This window comes from Aulonocara stuartgranti (genome assembly GCF_965226115.1).
Source record: "Aulonocara stuartgranti genome assembly, chromosome: 19".
NCBI lineage: Eukaryota > Metazoa > Chordata > Actinopteri > Cichliformes > Cichlidae > Aulonocara > Aulonocara stuartgranti.
This window is the reverse complement of record NC_138955.1, coordinates 1268203-1286697: the sequence shown is the minus strand read 5'-3', so window position 1 is coordinate 1286697 and position 18495 is coordinate 1268203. Positions and strand designations below refer to the sequence as shown.

The 18495-nt window shown below is 42.5% G+C and overlaps 1 protein-coding gene across 2 annotated transcripts in view; it reads right to left on the bottom strand.

Annotated features, from left to right (window-relative positions):
- LOC309694946 (signal-induced proliferation-associated 1-like protein 1) overlaps positions 1–18495 on the bottom strand; it is a 37481-nt gene continuing 18986 nt past the window's right edge. The window contains exons 4-21 of one of the 2 annotated variants that reach the window (XM_082515229.1): positions 17704–17892; positions 17367–17541; positions 15545–15648; positions 15138–15295; positions 9908–10487; positions 8514–8788; positions 8145–8396; positions 7897–8040; positions 7632–7786; positions 7467–7549; positions 6740–7158; positions 5705–5911; positions 4927–5089; positions 3701–3902; positions 2726–2875; positions 2395–2527; positions 2052–2130; positions 1–1955 (exon numbers count right to left, since the gene is read on the bottom strand). In XM_082515229.1, coding sequence (XP_082371355.1) covers positions 1812–1955; positions 2052–2130; positions 2395–2527; positions 2726–2875; positions 3701–3902; positions 4927–5089; positions 5705–5911; positions 6740–7158; positions 7467–7549; positions 7632–7786; positions 7897–8040; positions 8145–8396; positions 8514–8788; positions 9908–10487; positions 15138–15295; positions 15545–15648; positions 17367–17541; positions 17704–17892 — 3612 coding nt within the window. In that variant the 3' untranslated portion in view covers positions 1–1811. The remainder of the gene's footprint in view (positions 1956–2051; positions 2131–2394; positions 2528–2725; positions 2876–3700; positions 3903–4926; positions 5090–5704; positions 5912–6739; positions 7159–7466; positions 7550–7631; positions 7787–7896; positions 8041–8144; positions 8397–8513; positions 8789–9907; positions 10488–15137; positions 15296–15544; positions 15649–17366; positions 17542–17703; positions 17893–18495) is intronic. The other variant, XM_082515230.1, reaches the window with a different exon arrangement.

The following is an 18495-nucleotide window of genomic DNA, read 5'->3' as shown; positions in this document are numbered from 1 at the left end:
TGTAATTGAACAAAATATCTTTAATAGATATAAACTTTTTTTGTGTGTTTGTTTTTACACATCACAGCTCAATGGAAACAGAATCACATGCTGACACACATGTTAAGAATGAAGGCATAGGGGCAATCTGCTACTGTACGGGCCTACGACTCATTTTGTCTGAGTCCGGCTTGTGGTTCCACTCTGCACTAGCAAGTAAAGCAGAAAGACATCAAAAATAACTGTAAAAAATAAGAACGAAGGTGCGATTTTGATGAATATTAAACTCTCCTTATATACAGTTGCACAGCATCAGGGTACAAAAGGAAATAGTTAAAGTATGAGGCTTAAATGAGGACTGAGCTCGGTCATCTGCAGATCAGATTCTGTGTGGGCTTTCGCGCAGATTTACAGAAGTACAGAAAACTGTAGCTGGGATTTCAGGATTTACACAGCATCTTATCTGCAATAATATAACAGTACCAACTGACTCCATCCAAAGTTTTAGGGATCAGATTGAGGCATTTTAGCGTGCTATGGGAGGAAAAGGATGTGAGCTCACTGTAGTAGTATTTTACATCTTGTCAACACTAAGTGGCGCTCTCAAATCAATCCACTGCAGCAGGCAAACGTTTTTAGGATTAGAAATATCAATATGTTCTCTAGCACTGTACTCTGGATCAAAAGTTACCCGGCTCCTGCTGGAAACGTTTGAGTCAAAGGATACATCTTGTCACGTAGGAAACCATTACTTGTATATACTGTACATATCTAACTGCATATGGCTGTTTTGCTTTTCTTGGCCATCATCTTTGACATAAATACTCTTTACATTATTATATCAAGGGAAGGCATGAGAAAAATAAATGTGAAGATCACATATTTACAATAATCTGAATAAGTGACACTGAATTGTCGATTTCTATCTTTATGGCACCCATATTGTGTTTGTAATATATATATTTTTATATCTTTTCATGTGACCAGTAGTCCTATACAAGTTTTACTTGCAATAACCCTCGCTACACTTGCACAGTCTTTTACATAAGCGATACAGACAGGCACTCGACCTTACAGTGTTTACAGTATGTGCTATGCAAAGGGTCTGTCTGTCTATCTGTGCCTACCTACCAACACTAACCATCAAAAATGCAACTCCCATCCTCTCTTATAGTATTTACTTCACCTTTTTTCTCTTTGTTAGTAATACAAAAATAATCAGATCAGTGTTGTTATCTGTGAACTGGGAAAACTGGAGAATGTCTTAACGGCAGCACATTTACAGCACACCTGTCAATTAAGATCAGGGACTATATTCAGCAACTCTTGAAGAAATTTTAATTTGTGTTAGAGTTTTTTGTTTAATTGGAAATCCGTTCACTTAAAATTAGGTTACAGCTGGGGAGCTAAACAGTGACTTTAAATCCCTTTAGGTTTGGGTTAGCTTTGAAATCGTGCTCTCGCTTCCTCTGACATGCAGGAATACCAACAGTCCATTCAAGGGGGGGGGAAACAAAAACATTATATTTTATGAGCTCCTAAGTAAGGGAGAGCATGCCGATGAAAACTGACACACAGATACGCCGCTGCTCTTTTTTGTCTATCACCCTGGATTCTCCTTTGTCTTTTGTGGTCACTGTTCAAACAGATCCATGAGGCTGAGGAAGGATGATGTTTACATCCATGTTGGCACTAGTTTGTAACAGTACAAGAGCGACACTGTTTTGTTTTTTTATGTGATTCTGCTGTGCACCGAACATTACTGAAGAGTTTGAAATCAGCTTGAGTAGTGGTTATTCTCCCAGTGGAGAGCAGGTCAGCAGCAGCGTGCATCAGTTCATGTCGATGGTGTTAAAGACCCACTCTGTAAACTTCTTCAGCTTGGCGGAGGCGCTGTAGGACTCCTCGAGGAGACGCTGGTTGTCCTCTCGCAGGCCCTCAATTTGAGCTTGTAGTGATGCCTTGGCATCCTTCTCCTAATGGTTACAAAAGGCAGGTTCATACTTAGATTTTGCATCTATGTTTGAGGCTGTGCCGAAGAGGAACAGGATCAATCTAGCATCACAAATCACCTTCTTTAGGTCCTCCTGTAGTGCCTTCACCATGGATTCTAGCTGGCTCACTTTCCCCATCAAACAAGCTGGAGTCTCTCTGTGAGAGGAAAAAGCTTGACATTAGCTGGGACCAACATCTCACCTTAAATGATGGGTAAATGTTTCTTAGTCCAGTCTTTCTCAGTGATGGTACATGTAGCTTAGCAATCCCCAACAAACACTATTGTACTACTGGCAGGATTCATCGGTGATGCAGTGGTGTGCGATTTGCGGAAAATCAGTGTTTTTGGTGGCACACTTCTGGAAAAACCAGTGGATGAAAGCAAACATTGGATCTAGGCCATGACCTGAGGCCTCTCACCCTGGCGAAGGCTGTCTCAGTGGAGCTGCCTGAGGCTCGGCCTGCTGGGGACTGGTGGTGGCTGCTGCTGCTGCTGCTGCACTCTCAGCCATGGAGTTCTCCTCCTGGGCTGCTAGGAAAACCAGCCTCTGCTCTGATGTATTAAAAAAAAAATGTTATGTTATCTGACCTAAACAGAGAACAAATACAGTGTAACAGTGCCCTCTTCTGATAAAAAATTAAGATAGCAGGTGGATTTCTCTATTACAAAACTAACTTAACCTTCACTTCAAATGTCTTTTTGTTGGTGGTTTGTTTTTAAGGATGAAATGAAAACATGACGCCTGGTTACCCTCAAAGGCCTTGGCAGCATCTACCAGGTGGGCCCAGTCAAGCGGGCCATCTGCCCCCGTGTCAGGCAGGGGCATGAGGACAGGCTCTTGCAGCTGTTGTTTCTTCCCCTCTTGGTCCAGCTCTGAACTGTCTGGGGCTGACAGGTCTCCTGGGAAGGAAAAGAACACAGTCAAACACAATGAATGAGATTTGTATCTGTTTTTAGGGGGCTGAAGATGGGAAACTTTATAGTCAATGCTTTTAGCACGGCATGGCCAAAAGACTTTTTCCGTAGCAGTGTGCTTAGTGTGTTTAAGCTTTTATTCCATTATCTGCAGATTTACGCATACTGTATATACAGTATTGTGTAAAAATCTTTAGCCACCCTCATATCTTTAGATTTTGTTGGGAAAACTGGAAATGGATGCGAAGAGGTATGCAAACGTACATGGTAATACAACATATAAGGCAAAAAAAGAGTTTGTACAATTCTAACAAGCTTAAAGTTCCAATAATACTTCGCATGACCACTTTTATTCTTCAACACAACTATTTTAGACAAGCTTTCCTCTCATTTCTTTAAGTATCCCTCGGGAATAGTTCTCCGGGCTTCTTGGTGGACATTAAAAGCTCTTCCTTAGATGTCGGCTACATTTCTGTTCTGTTCTCTCTCAGGATGATCCTACACTGCTTGCGTAATGTTGAGCTCTGGGGAGGACATTCTTTTTCAATCCAGGTTTGCTGAAGACATCTTTAAAAAATTACAACAAAGTCAGGCTCCTTGGAACAAAAAGAAAGGGTTGGCTCAAGACTATTGCACAGTAGTCCATCTGCTCCATTATGAACAAGAGGTCACCACCGCAGCACATAACGAACCATGTTTGAGTTAGAAGGTTTTTTAACGTGGGAAACTCTTCCCGATTCCTGATGCGGATGTGTAAACCACTACGCTTTGGAGCCACTACAAGTTCAATCACATAAACTAGATGTTTACCGAGGGATTTGTGCGATGCTCGCCGACTCGGTCCGTGGCGGGCGATGGGTGAACGTGGCATGGTGGAACAGGAGAAAAGAAGGTCAGTAGGCGTTTCACGCTGTCCACTAGAGGACGGCTCCCTCTGCCCGCTGTAAATGCTCTCATCAGACAGGGTTCTCTGAAGGGAACGTCGACTGGGTGGGGGGCCTGGAAACAACGGCTTCACGAAGGGATGGAAGCAGACGAGAAGACTCAGGTAAAAAGCGAGAAAAAGAAAAACTGCATGAAAACACTGAAGGGTTTTTATTAATATTCTATTGGGGTTGTGTCATATCATATTGTCCGTGATAGTAATAATAAACACTTTTTAGCAGGGCTTTAAACAGCTGGTTAAAAACCTCAACCCAATATGTTATATCCCAGGTAGTTTCATCATGTGGTCTTGTGCGGCCCCTGAAGAGTTACAATATCAGGTTACATTAGCTGTTGTTAAACTAAAGTACTTTTTGTGTTTGTGAGAACCTTCACAGACATAAAGTATTTAACAGATATTTTATATTTTGCTTACAACTTCCAGGTTACCTAACATGCTATTGTGCTTACATTTGACTTGTGAAGCTTCGCTACTATGCAACCATAATACTGCTGGCACCTCGTTTTAAAACAGTCCTTGGTGAAATGACAAACACTACATGACCATGAACATATAGACTTCCTTACTTGGACTGATGATGAGGTGAAACTGATATTTTAAGCAGCACAAGATGAACATAATGTATACACAGAGACAGAAAACAAGCCTTAATTTGTTATCAAAGCAAATGTAGTGGTTTATTAGAGTGGTACCAGGAGCATTATCCATAATCATACAGTTACAGTAGCGGGAAAAGAGTAGAGCCTGACTGATAGCGATACTGTACCAATATTTGGTTGATTCAAAACGCTGATATTCTCTTATATCACCTGATTTTTTTTCTTTGACACAGGAAATGTAAACATATTTCTTTAACATTTCTTATGTGTAGTTATTTATTTACTCGTTTAAGAGCTGCCCGACTTTGCTTGGATCAGCATGTTGTTTTGTTTGTGGTGTTCCTAACAGTTGCGGAGTGCCATCTGGTGGACAAAGTATGATAGCACAGTTAAAGGGTGTTTCTTCAGTATTGACCACTATAAATGCTAATACTGACAGATCGTCAAATTGCTAAGTAATATAATAGCTTATCGAAAACATCTCCCTGTACCTTCTCTTCATTTGTAGTGGGTGGAGGGCTGTCAAGTGTGATGAGCTTCTTTAAGTCTTCCTCCAGGCTGGACTTCGCAGTGTGCCGCTGGGGAGACTGGGAGCCCCGGAGATTGGCCCTGAGCTGGGGTTGACCACCCAGCAAACCATCACTCTGGTGCCGTCTGAAGATTAACATAAAAAAAACAAAAAACAAAAACGAATTCAGGCAGAAATCTCTAGAAACGACAAAGCATGTCTGTGATTAGCAGCAACCAGTTCAAATGCTCAGAATGGCAATGGCAGCTGTAACTGTTCCCAAACCAAGCTGTTGGCGATCTGTAGTCGAATAAATTACTGATTTATTGCGCCAGGAAAAACCGGTTTGTGTGAAAACATTTACCACCAACACAAAAGATAGGAATCGGCTTTCTGACCAAATTCAATATGTGAGAATAAGAGTGCAAATTTTTTTTGTCTTCCTACAAACCAAAGAATATTGATCTACAATATTACAGGGTACAATACAAAGCACCTTCAGAAAACTATAAATAAAACTGAATAGAGTTGAATTGATGTGGGAAAAAATAAAAACTCACCACACGGTGGCGCTGCTGACCAACTTTTTAAACAACACCTTTAAAATTAGCTGACCACTCAGTGAGACAAAGATAAAATATGTCGACATGATTGACAGCAGGATCCACTCTGCACTAAGTTATAATATTTTATCTGCATGCAATGGTGCTTTAGAAACAATTTTGAACAGATGTTTAGTAAAATAATTATTTCCATCTTACTTGCGAGTGCTGCCAAAATCCACCGAGTTAACAGTTCCCCCAGGCTTCCTCCAGCCAATGAGATACTTTGAGGTGGCTCCTTGACGAGGGTAGAAGCTCTTGGAACCTGGGGACTGGGAGTTTGAGGATGTGGGTGATGTGGGCACAGGAGCAGCCTCATCCTGGGGGGACATGGGCCTGCAGCCTGATGGACCAGAAGAGGCTGAGCTGGGGACAAAACAAAAAGCAAGGGCAGAAAAGTGTGACACAGCCTTACAATTTCATCAGTATCAAACACAGAGAGCAGACTGATTGAAAAGAAAATGCATTAGTGATGCATTTTCATTGCACTGATGTATTTTATTTTTCTTAATGTTTAACTATCAAATTACCTTAGTTACCTTTAATAAAGCTGAACAAACAACAAAGAGCCAGGCATCCTTAAAACCCATTAGTAAAGGTGTTCCTTCAATATATGTATCCAGATATCTCTGCAGACTGGATAAACCGATGAATTCATAAATATTAAATAAGAACACCGTGTCCTTGCACTTCATTTTCAGCTCTTTAAAATAGCATTCCTACAGAGTTTGACATTAATGCTTGAATTTTCCAACATCGAGTTTTGTGTCTGTGCACGAACTATAAAACAAAGCTGCCAATGTACAGGTCTGGTGGAGCCGAGTTATTTCTGGCTGAGTGAAGAAGAGAGGCAGGAAAGCTTTAGTTGATTCAAAGGAAGTGGGATTTAGAGGAGGGGGGAACAGTGCTGAGCTCACAGTCTGCATTTCTAGCAACTTCAAGCACTTCCTTTCTATCATGGATACCCAGAGACGGAGATACATGCAAATGCAAAACCACAGACACAGATATTTCATTCTTCCGCTCCCCCTTTGTTAGTGCCAAACCGCAGAGCTTTGGACTTCTTTTCAGCCGGGACAGTGCAGGATATATCTGGACTACAATGAATCACTGTCTGTTTAATGAAACACTGATGCAAAGGATCAGATTCCTAGACTGCCTATGTAGCTAAATTCTAACAGAACAGCAGCACACCTGGAGTGGGCGGCGCCATCACTTGGGCTATAGGAGCCGCTATCGGGACCAAGTGGCAAGGATAAGGGGCTCTTCCCTGGGATCTCGGTGCCTTGAGAGATGACAAGACAGTCTGGAGTTGGAGGTGAAGTGTCAGCGGCCATCTGGCCGTCTGGTGGCTCATCCTGCCAAGGGATTTTGTCTTTTGCCATGAAGGCACCAGTGGAGGAAGCCGTGCTGCTCTGCGTGGCAGTGAAGGAGGTTGCGTCAATGCCGCTGTCGCTGGAGGTACCCTGAAGATAGCCACTGAGATCCAGTTCACTCCGCACTCCGGAACGGGAGCCAACTTCGTACCACTTCTCGTCGCTGTGGGTGGAGCTGGAGGCGTTGCTTGACAGTGTGTTGCTGCTTGACTGGCTGGATGAATAGGGAGCATCTGCCTGTTACCAGATGAGAAATCTGCGATCAGTTTCTAGATAGAAAAACAGGACATTTTGCTGCAGCGTTCCCCCAAAGACTGTTTGTTTTTTGTCACCTCCCATAACTCCTCATGCTGCGATCATATTTACCCCAATGTTGGAAACATTTTAATTAGTGTGCTTAGCGTAGATTGGTTCATGGCACACAAACTTTAGCTCACAGTCATACGATGCTAACTGTGATTAAACAGCAGACCTCTTGTTAGCACAGGGCCTCCTTTATCAATTCAGGAAGGAAATTACATGTGGTGGTGTTGGCTATCACTCACCTTGGTGCTCTTGTTAGGAGACACGTGGCTGCTCTGCTCTGACGGCTGAAGTCGAGGAATCACCACCTTGGAAACCACGGTGTCTAAGACGTACGGAAAATTTAGAGCCCATAATGCAAAACATGTTTTTTGATTTACCAACACTGAGGTAGGAGTTCTGCCTACCTGAGCTGGGTTTGTCCCCTGATCTGCTAGCGGGATCACCCTCCCCAGGTCGTGACCATCCAACACCTGAGCTCGACGATACTTTGATCCCATTGGCGCCCTCACCTGCCACATGGCGCACAGATGAAACGGGGGACTGGCAGTTGTTATTAAACCTGAAGAGACATAAAAAATGTTATCTATGTTGCTGTGTAGCACACATCAAGTTTTAAGAAAATATATATTTATGAAATTTAGTCTGCATAATTTGTAGCGATGAACTCACCCGTCAGGCATAGACTTTTGCCTCCAGTGGGTGGAGGCCATGGTGTCTGTGTAGGAGAGACTGGAAGGGGAGTTTGTGTTGTGCAGTGTGCGTCCCATCACAATGGAGCAGGCAAGGGCATAGTTGTCATTCCCTGGGGAATATCTGTGGACACATATGGATGCGATTAAAGACATATGTTACAACCAGACAGAAGTTAGCTCTGCATGTCTGCAAGTTTCATAACAGCATTATCGTTATTATGTGACCTTTTGGGGTTGAGCGGTCGACCATCGCTAGACACACTGCGGGGAATAGCAGCAGGATTACTTAAGTCTGTGGGCGGGGCCTTGATGAGGGTTCCTCCAATGCCAGCAGCACGCGTTTGAGGGCTGGATGAGGTGCGTGGCCACTTGGTGTTGTTGTTTGTGGAGCGAAAGGGAAACTTTAACTCATAGGGCATGCCCTCTTTGTGGTTCTTGTAGTCCACAAGTGGCATGTGGTAGATTTCTGAGCAGCCTCTGTTGGCACATGAAGCAATCGCAGTCAGAATACTTTAAGGATAGCTTCAAAAGCCACAAACCAACACATCAACTACAGTCTCTCTTGTATCCATTTGTGACTTATATCCACAGTACCTGCGTGGCGTTGAGTCTTCATGTGGAGGAATGATGACCACCTTTACAGTGACAGAGGTTCTAAGAAGATCAATCATTTGCTCGTGGGACAGCGAGGCCACGGACACCTTGCAAATCTCCACTAAGCGGCTGCCCTGCCTGAGCCCAGCCTGCCAGGCATAGCCGTAGGGCTCCACCTCTGCTACGATCCCCTCGAAGTTGACATGAAAGCCCAGCTGGCCCAGGGCGTTACGACGTAAGGTCATCTCTGTGGTTTGGCTTCCCTTGGTCAACAACTAGAGAAAAGACGGTGTGAAAGATCAAGGTTGAGTCAGAAAGGTGGTGAAAAAAAAAGGGTGGATGAAATGTATTGTTAGTCACAAGCTGACGCACATATGTCAATAACATAACACGCATATCATAATGCATTTTTCTGCACAGTTAGCCTGATCCATGGCTCCAAGGGTTGAAGAAAATTTTTTGAGCAATCCGGTTAAAATTTCTTAAAATTGGTGTCTGTCAAATTTTTCAATTTTTCGGCCCTTTGAGCACCACATGGGAAATGCTAATTTGTTCAGTATTTCCAAAAGAAGAGAGCAAATTCTGCAGGTGATCTCTATAAAACTGGACGAGCAATGTCAAAACAATCCAGATGAATCTGGATAAAAAGCACCATAGGCTTTTACAGATCCTGTATATGCCTTTCTTTATTGAGTTCACCAAGTAGAAAACAGTGGTCTGAGTTTTGGATGTTAAAAAAAGAAGAAGAAAGAGCTCTTTCCTGTACTGTCAGCAGGAAATCCTTTTTTACTTTATCATTAAGCAGAACTGCAGTGTCTGATGAATGATTGAAATATCCCATCAAAAGTGCCGCTTTATCTAGACCACAAGGAAACCCTCAGTAATGATATGAATTAAACTACTATGCATTATGCTTGGCATGACTTTTAATCACAGGGTCAGTGCAGCATCTGTGGCTTTCTGGTGAGTCCATAATTTCAGGCTACGCCCTTATGTTGCTGTAATCATCAACAATAGTTTTTTTTTTCAAGCTACTGTTGTCAGGGAAGTGGACAAAGGGAGAGTGTGTCCTAACACTTAAAAAGACTTCACCAAGCACTTTTTGGCTGCATTATTGTTCACATACACAGTGACTCACAGACTGGGACTGGTTAGCTGGGTGATTTGGATTTTTACTAGATGATACTAGAAGATAACCAGCTAAAGAGTAAATATGCTGATATAAAAGTAAGAATGCTTTCACGATAGTCACAGCTCAAAGCATCTCTGTGTGTGTTTATTACAAGATGCTTGTCAGAGGTGCACTTTTTAAGGCCTGCAGCCTCTGATATCTGCAGCAGATGGTGTATGCTATACACATGTGTGGCTACAGAAGGTAACGGTGCCCCACTGACCTCCAGTCTTTTGACAACCTCTCCAAAGTCCTCCGTGTTGTTATTAATGGAGCGCAGCGATACGCTCTCACCGCGCTCATAGTAGATCTTCATAGAGGCGGGGCTCCCGGTTGACCAGCCAATCACATCGCGTGTGGCACAGTTAAACACGACCGCTTTGGCCTCTTGATCCAGCAGGATGATGAAGTCGTTTGAAATGGCCAACAGGCACTCGCGTTCAGCCCCGGCTACTTGATCTTCGGCATGAACCTGCCAGGTTATAGCCCCGAGGCTCCGTAGCTCCGCCCCGCTGTACGGACGCACCTTCTCCCGCCGTTTGTGTGCCAGAGAGATGAAGGGGAACTTCCCAGAGGGTTCCACTGATGTACTGGTCACGTGTCGCTCTGCCAAATCCCGCAGATACTCCTGCCGTGTCCGTGTTGCCATGGCGCCAAATTTATTTGACTTATGAGCTGCGTTCTCAGCGTTGATGACTTTGGCCAAAAGGAAGTCCCTGAACACAGTGGACTTGGGAAAGGTCACGCCTTTCGGGATTGGTGGGCCAAAGGAGGGAACGTCCTGGGAACGGGTGACGGCCACACTGCAGAAGAAAAAGAGAAAAAGAAGTTTTAAATACTCAAGAATTCATATTCTCTGGACTTTCCATTAGCAAAATTGTCAAGAAAGACAGCTGTATGTTTTGTTCCAGTTATAGATTCATTATGCATTCATTTTTAAAGGTTGCCATGACAGTGAAATACTTTTCTGTAAACACTGGGACACCATGAGCAACGTTATGGCTTTAAAGCAAGGGTGGGGAACTCCAGGCCTCAAGCGTCGGTGTCCTGCAGGTTTCAGATATCACCCTGGTCAACATACCTGAATCAAATGATTAGTTCGTTAGCAGGCCTCTGGAGAACTGCAAAACATGTTGAGGAGCTAATTTAGCCATTTAAATCAGCTCCATTGGATCAAGAACACATCTAAAACCTGCAGGCTTTAAGGCCTGGATTTCCCCCACCCCTACTTTAAAGGAAGGGCATTAGTCTAGTCATGAATTCCGAACTGACCAATCAGAATGCATTACAAGAATGCAAGTGTTTTGATGGCAAAATTTTCTTCCTGTAAGAAAAAATCCAAAAAGAAAACCAAAGGACACGGAGGAAGGAAGTGTTATTATGCATTGATAATTAGTTTTTGTTTCTTTGAGTTGGGGTTAAGGTCCAGAAGCAGGTATAAATAATTATTTCAGCCTTTTAGCTTCATTGACTCCTTATCATTGCGCACTATCTCCCAAGCGGCCAGGCTGAATTTCTTTGTAGCCAGATTAACAGAAAGTAGAATGATACCCCAGGATTGGCTCTGGTAAGGATGAGTTTACTGCATAAGCATGTATATTCAATTATTTTAAAAGGCATTTTAAAATTGCATATAACTTTTTTTTAAAAACACATTCATAAAAAGTGGAGTATAGAATATGCATATGCAAAGATAAATAGACTGAATTAACACAACACAACATACAGTTTACTGTATGGTTACCTCACCTCTGACCTTTGCTCTAAAAAGGAGGGTGTTCTAATTCCTACAGGCAAAGCTCGCGTCTTGTCCACTGCTCATATTACATTTCTACACAATGGCCGTTTGAGTTAAATTACTATCAATTAGTAACTGTGTGGCGATGCTGCCTTCTACATGTTCTTCATTAGAAATCTGGGAAACTTTACAAGAAAAACCTTTCAAAAGACTTTAAACTACCAATGAGGAAAAAAACTTGTCTGCCTTCTTCCTTTATATAAGTATAGGGGCTATATATAGCTATAAGTGCATACGTGCATGTACACTAAAAACCGAAAAAACTAAGACGTGGTCTCGGATAAGCTACTTTGACAGTCCTGACAAAACTCCATCCAGCCCATTAAACAGATAACACAGCCTCTGCCTGTAGCAGAAATGCTGCAAACCATGGCCGACTGCACTCAGCATATAAATGCTATACATCCAATCCTAGATGACAAGCCAGCTCCCAGTGATGACACCCTGCCACTCTCTGCTACATCATGGTATATGGAGGAGCAGCACTGTGGCTCTGGCTCGCAAGCACAAACAAAGATCATTTCCTAAACAAAGATCTGGTTACGCAATCCTGCCTCGCTGGCCCCGTGTGACTTTGAGGCAGCGGTTGAAAGCAGCAGATTAGCACCCCGCTGGCCCCAGGCCACTTACTCCTTTAATGCTCCGGTTTGGCTCAATATGACCTGAGAATTATCCAGATCTCAGCAGCAGGCAATGACAGGCTATTAATAACTAGATGACTCAACAAATAAAAACATGCCCTTTATTAATAGAGATTAAAGAGGCATTGTATTATAGTAAAGGGAAACAGGGGAGGAAAGAATCTCTTCATGTAAAACAAAGTTTCAAGCTAGCATATATGATGTGCAACAATTTAAGGAAGGAGTGTGAAAGGGAGGGCTACTGAGCAGCTGAACTGTAAATCCCTGCATCAGGTACTCTTGTATGGTTTTGACCACCACACCATAGCATGCTGAACTCAACACAAACATGTGTAACTTACCTCCTGTCTTCATCAAAAAGTAACCAAGCTCTTCAGATTACTGCATCGAAACACTTACATTCAATCAAGGCGGTAAACAAACTGTGCCGATGCTAACTTAATTCTTCCTTGTTCCTATAATACAACACCCAACATAAACCACGCAATACTGTGTAGCAAATCCTTGTAACTGAGTTCTCGTGTCCAGACTCTTTTTTTCTCCCCCCTTAAACCATCAGGGGAAGGCATCCAGGGAAAGACTTGTGACAAACAGTCAGGAGTGAAGTCTTAACACATGGTGCCTCAGTCCACACAGAATATGAGTTGAATTCGAAGACTGAGATTGTGCGGATGATTCTTGCGTAGGGTAGCAGGATTGTCTTCAAGGATTCGGTGTCTTGGGCCTCTCCATTTCTTCCATAAGGTAAACAACAAAGATTTCTCTCTTTCTTTCAGAGTATAAACTAAAAGATGAACCCTTTATGCAAAAAGAAAAACAAACGAAAGCAGCCACGAGTCAATGAGATGGAGTAGCTCATCAGAAAAAAAGAAAAGTCAGCACGGAGAAGAAAAATAAAAGGGCTCGAAATAAATTAGCCCAAATATGACGCTGCCGTGGCTGAACAGACAGAAGGTTGGCTCGACCTGTCTGCTCCTCAGGTTGGCTCTGTGAGCTCTGAGAAACACTGCTCTTAACAGTCCTCCCCACTCACATGCATGTCCATTGAAGAGAGCACTTCATGTGCATGGCGCTAACTCCTTCAGACCACTCCAACTCATGCTGCCCAAAGGCAAAGTGGCAAGCAAGGAAAGGAGGGGGAGGGAGGGTTGAGACTTGTATTTATATGAGTGTGTGAAGAGTGAGTCTTTGAGTGAATTAGTGTACGGCGGGTGGGGGGCAGTGTGTGCAAGTGAGCATGAGAAAGAGGTAAAAGGAGAAATGGGAGTAGGGGAGTGAGTGGGAGCAACTACATGTGTATAATATCTGTGTGTTCAAAGCACAGAAAGAGCATGTGCAGTGGGGTAGAAACGCATAAGTGTCAACGCCACACAGCTCCACGGGAGAACCCCCATCAATGTGACAGCTACTGCACAAGTAATTTCTTCTATCTGACAATAATCAAACTAATTCACACACATACAGATGTGCAGTGGAAACGCAGCTCACGAAGACGGGACAGCAGCCAGGCAACAGGCTTTTATGCTAGCGTTTGCCTTCCAGTCAGTGCTTTTGTCTTAATGCTACTGTAGCTACCTGCATGAAAACACATCTACAAGCTCTGAAAAGTGGTGTGGAGCTTTTAAGAGTCCCATAAAAGGATCCGGTCCCAGACAGAGATGCGAAGCCAAAATCAGATTTTCATTCAACGTCACTGCTGAGGTTTGTCAGTTTGACCCACTTAAAATTGCAATGCATCTCGTTTTCACTGCACATGCTCATACACTGCCAAAGCATCGTCATTCAGCATAAAATTCTGCTGTCTGGTCTCAGACACAACCTGCTTTGCAAAGATATGCACAAGGTTTACTTTATGTAATTTATGTACATTCATTTATGTTAATGTATAACCACTACCTTTGAGGAGGCTAAACCTTGTTAAGGACTCTGCAGGTCCAAAGCGATGTTCTGTGCCTTTGAGCCTAAAGATCATGAAGGATCACACCAATAATCTTGCAGCAAAGCTACTTCCTCTTTTTAAGAAACAGCAAATCACAGAACAGGAAAGCACTGACTGCGAAAAGGAAGAATTAAATATTTTCACCATAATTTGCTTAAAAATAACATCCAGTGACTTTTGATAATTAACAGAAAATATAGCTCCTCATCTATAACATTGCTCATGTATTTATATTGCAGCACAGCTGCCACTAGACAGAGGAGTGATAAGGGAAACGGGCCCATTTCTTTAACCTAAGCCATGTTAATCTGGAGTAAAACTGGTCACACCAGTTAACAAATTCATCTTGGCCCAGTCCCCAGAAATACCATAAGCTATGATTGTATACTCAGAGTATATATAAGATAACCTTTATAAGATAACCTTTATTAGTCCCACACGTGGGAAATTTGTTATATTTGTTATATACTCTGAGTATACAAAAAAATGGTTAAAGTACACAAGCTTAAGTAGAAGATGAGGTCGTACTGGACGGGGCTCCCTGGGATCTGTTTGTTAGAAAGTATGTGAACCAACACACTGTGCTGAAATCCATATTAAAACTAAATATGAGCATGTGCTCTGATTCAGTATCAGATTTATCAGGGAAGAATACCCCTTTGTCCTTGATCTGTATAAACACTTAATTTGGTTCCAAGCTAGACTTTAGTTTCCTTAATTCAGTTAAGGAAACTAAAGTCTAAAGTCAGTCCTTTGTTCAGCCAACTTTATTCCTCTTTTGATGATCTTCCCCCTCACAACAAGACAGCTTGAGATATAATACATAAAGGCTTGCTGAGGTATACTAGGCCTCTTTTAAAGAACCAGAAAGGGTACAATTAAAAGCAGAGTCACGAGCTTGTCAGCCAAGAGACCACAGTTGTTTTAAAACTTGTTTTCCCTTTATTGTCTTTTGTGAATTCTTTTCATTTTCAATTTCGGGTCAAGTTTAGGCACTAAAAAGTACTTGGTTAGTTTACAGATTCAAAACAGGCTGCTCATGTTTCATCTCTGCTGGTCACGCTTAAAGACCCACCTGTAGCATGTGCTGTCGGAGCAGGGGTTGTGTACTCGTACGATGATGAAGACATGTTGAAAGTGGGAGCGAATAGTCTTGGGAGTGAAAGGGTGAGCTCCGGGCTCCTGGAACACTATGGTCACTATGTCGTTCCCAATGTGCCGCTTTCTCAGCAACTAGTCATTGAAAAACAAGGAATTTTTAGAGAGGCGTGACAACTGAATGTAAAAGTCATACAAAGGATTTGGTACGTTCCATTTACTGGCATTAAAAAAACCCACATTCTTTAAAATGAAACCTGATTCCTGAATGATAAGTCATAACATTCCTCTCTGATGTCTTTGTGGCGCAAATAAAAAGAAGTTTTTCCATTTCCGAAAACACAACTCAGGACATACCACGAAATATGTACTCCCCATCTTTACCTGCTGTTTGTTGTTGGGCGTGTAAGGCAGCAGAGTAGACACATGGAACATGATCTCATAATCCTTGTATGAAGTGTACAGGGAGTGAGTGCCCGTGGAATCTGCTGCAGGAAAAATAGGAATACAGTGTTCAGACTCATTGTATCGCTACTGCCATTCATTTTTCTTTTCAGTGCTTTTTTGTGCAAGACAGGATGCAATTTCACTGTAGCACAAACAGCTACACAATAGTCAGCTGTGGATCAATGTCAGCCTGTCAAAGCTAATGTTAATAAAGAGAACAATTAATTGTTTTACTCATGCATCCTGTAAGGGAAGCTCGTTACATTTTTCCCTGCCATTGCACAACAAAGGTCTAGAATTACTAAGCAGGGAAAAATAGGCCGAGACCACAATCGCAAAAAAAATAATAAACAAATATAGGAGCAGAGAGTTCAATGTGCAAATGTATGGAAGTTTAATTCATTTCCAGTGTTACAGCTGACCTGTCAGATTAATGTAAATAATAATTATTTACTATCACATTCTGATTAATCGAATGCTAACGTATTTATTGAAAATGTGCGCATCCATCTCATTTTTTTAAAATTTGCTGTGTGAGGCTGCAGACCTTTATTAAAGTCACGTACAGCACAGCCACCTGTGGGCAACAGACAAAATCTGAATTGTGGCAAAATACAAAATTATATTGAGTGAAACCTGAGCGTCATTATTACAGCACACTTCTCACATCTGTCTGAGTCACAATGGTAGTTTCATTTTGACATATAACATGTTATTTAATTGATCTGATAATAAAGAGAAGGTAGATTTGTGGCGTTTAAACACAGCTCTGCGTACACGTGCTGCTGGTTAAAGACCTGGAAACAGAGGATTCGAACCTGTCTGTATCAAATGTGTAAAAAAAAAAGATTACTATATGCTCTAAGTCCACTTCTGCTCTGTTACATTAAAATAACAGTATAGGAAACCAGCAGTATGTGTTTAGGCTGAGAACTCAGTGAAGAGGACAGAGGCCAAGCTTTAGCAATGCTAACCCCCACAGCTTTGAGCAATCCACCCATGGCAATTACATGTTAATTCTGATAACATCTCCCAATAAAATTCCAAATAAATCAACTCTCCTAGGAACAACTATCACAGCCATATCAGGCACAAAATAAGACATGCTTTTGTTTCAGCATTAAATAATGGCGCAATTTGCAGGAAATCACATGTATGATTCATTTAAATACACTCCTCCCCAAATTACGAGGTCTGAAAGAGGATTGTGTGTGATAAGCTCAGCTAAAATAACTCTGCCCATGCCTTTCAGTCAGAAACATCTTACGGCGTCTCTTTAGCAAATCCCAAAACAATTTTATTTGAAAGCCAAAAGTTTCGTACTATTGTAAACCAACAATAAATGTAGGGTAAATGATCTAGGGCCTCATTCATTCACCTAATGAATCTGTTTAGTCATGCCAGGCAACATAAAAGTCCTGATATAGTCACAACACATCAGGTGTCATTTTATTGTCTAGTGCCAGCACTAACAGACTGTTGTAGCGGGCATGTTGGTCAGAAGGAACAGAAAGTGAGATAAAAGTGGAGAAGATAAAGGCAAGATAAAGGGCCAAAGTTCAAAAACTATAAAGTGTAATATGAAGAAGGGGAAATCCAAGTCACCATTCACATCATGTCTTACTTTCACTACCAAAACGAAAGATATCTACACTCTTATATGCAATCAGTTTCAGTGATCAGCGGGTTTAAAGATGTGTCACAACTTAGTACTATTTACTGTGTGTGTCATCTATAAGTATGCTGGGGGAACTGTTACTTTTTGTGTCCAGCTGGGCTCTGTACTTGGTGAAGCCCCTGAGGCGAACCTTCTCCCCCAGCAGCTGGAGGAACTCTTCCAGGGCGGGACCGGCTACTTCGTTGTTGTACATTTCCTCCTCTGTGCTCTGCCCTGCTCGGCAGTACATCACTCCCACTTTTACCTGAAAACTCAGCTGGGAACAAGCAAAGACACAAACATGACAGTCAATTTATTTCTTTAATCTACTTCAGCAGTGAGCAGGTTGAATAAAAGAATTCCTATTCAGTTATTATAAACACACGTTGCAACACTTTAAACTTTCGATCCTTTGGAAAATTGTTTATTTTCCGCCTACCCCTTGTTCATCCAGTTTCATCAGCTGCTCAGTGACTTTGGGTGTGTTGAGAGCCAGTCTGAGGCAGGAGAGATCCAGCTCAGGCAGAAGATACTCCAGTACATCTTTAATGGGCAGACCTCGGCTGGTGCCATGCTTAGAGGTGGAAGGCACTGCATCTTCTAGTATAGAACCTCGAAGAGTTATCAGCTGGAAACGCAGAGATGAAGAACAGGAGATTACAGTGAGGAGCGCGAGAACCAAAGGAATGCACCTCAGGAATTTTTAATGCGCTTTGAACTCTTGGAGATGAAACACAGTGATAACAAAACATGCCTGCCCTGACACATGGAAGGAAACACAGGCTGCTGTGGTTCTTAAAGTCATAGCTGCCTCTTATTCAACCATTAAGAAGTTATGTGAAAACACAGAACAATCACAAAGTGCAACCGAGGAAGAAGAGGAGGTGGAAGGGCTTGTCTAAGCGCTCTGTGTACACAAAGTGTGCATTGTGCCGGGCTCTGGGACTGAGCTCAATCACTTGGCTATCATGAGCAGCTGGAACGGATGGAGACTTTCTCTCTCCTGCAAGCTTGAGGCTGTGCTGGGCTTGTTTTTACAATAGACCTGTGTTCCCCATGTCTAGAAGGTATGGTGGGGGTGTGCTTAGGTAATTCAGGCTAAAGTGTGGGGGTTTAATCACATGCACCTGCCCTGCCTCAGTCCACAACAAACAGCCCCAGGCAGATGCCTTTATCCACTGTCTGGGAATGCATGTCCATATAATCCCATAACGCAAAATTCAAAATCCAA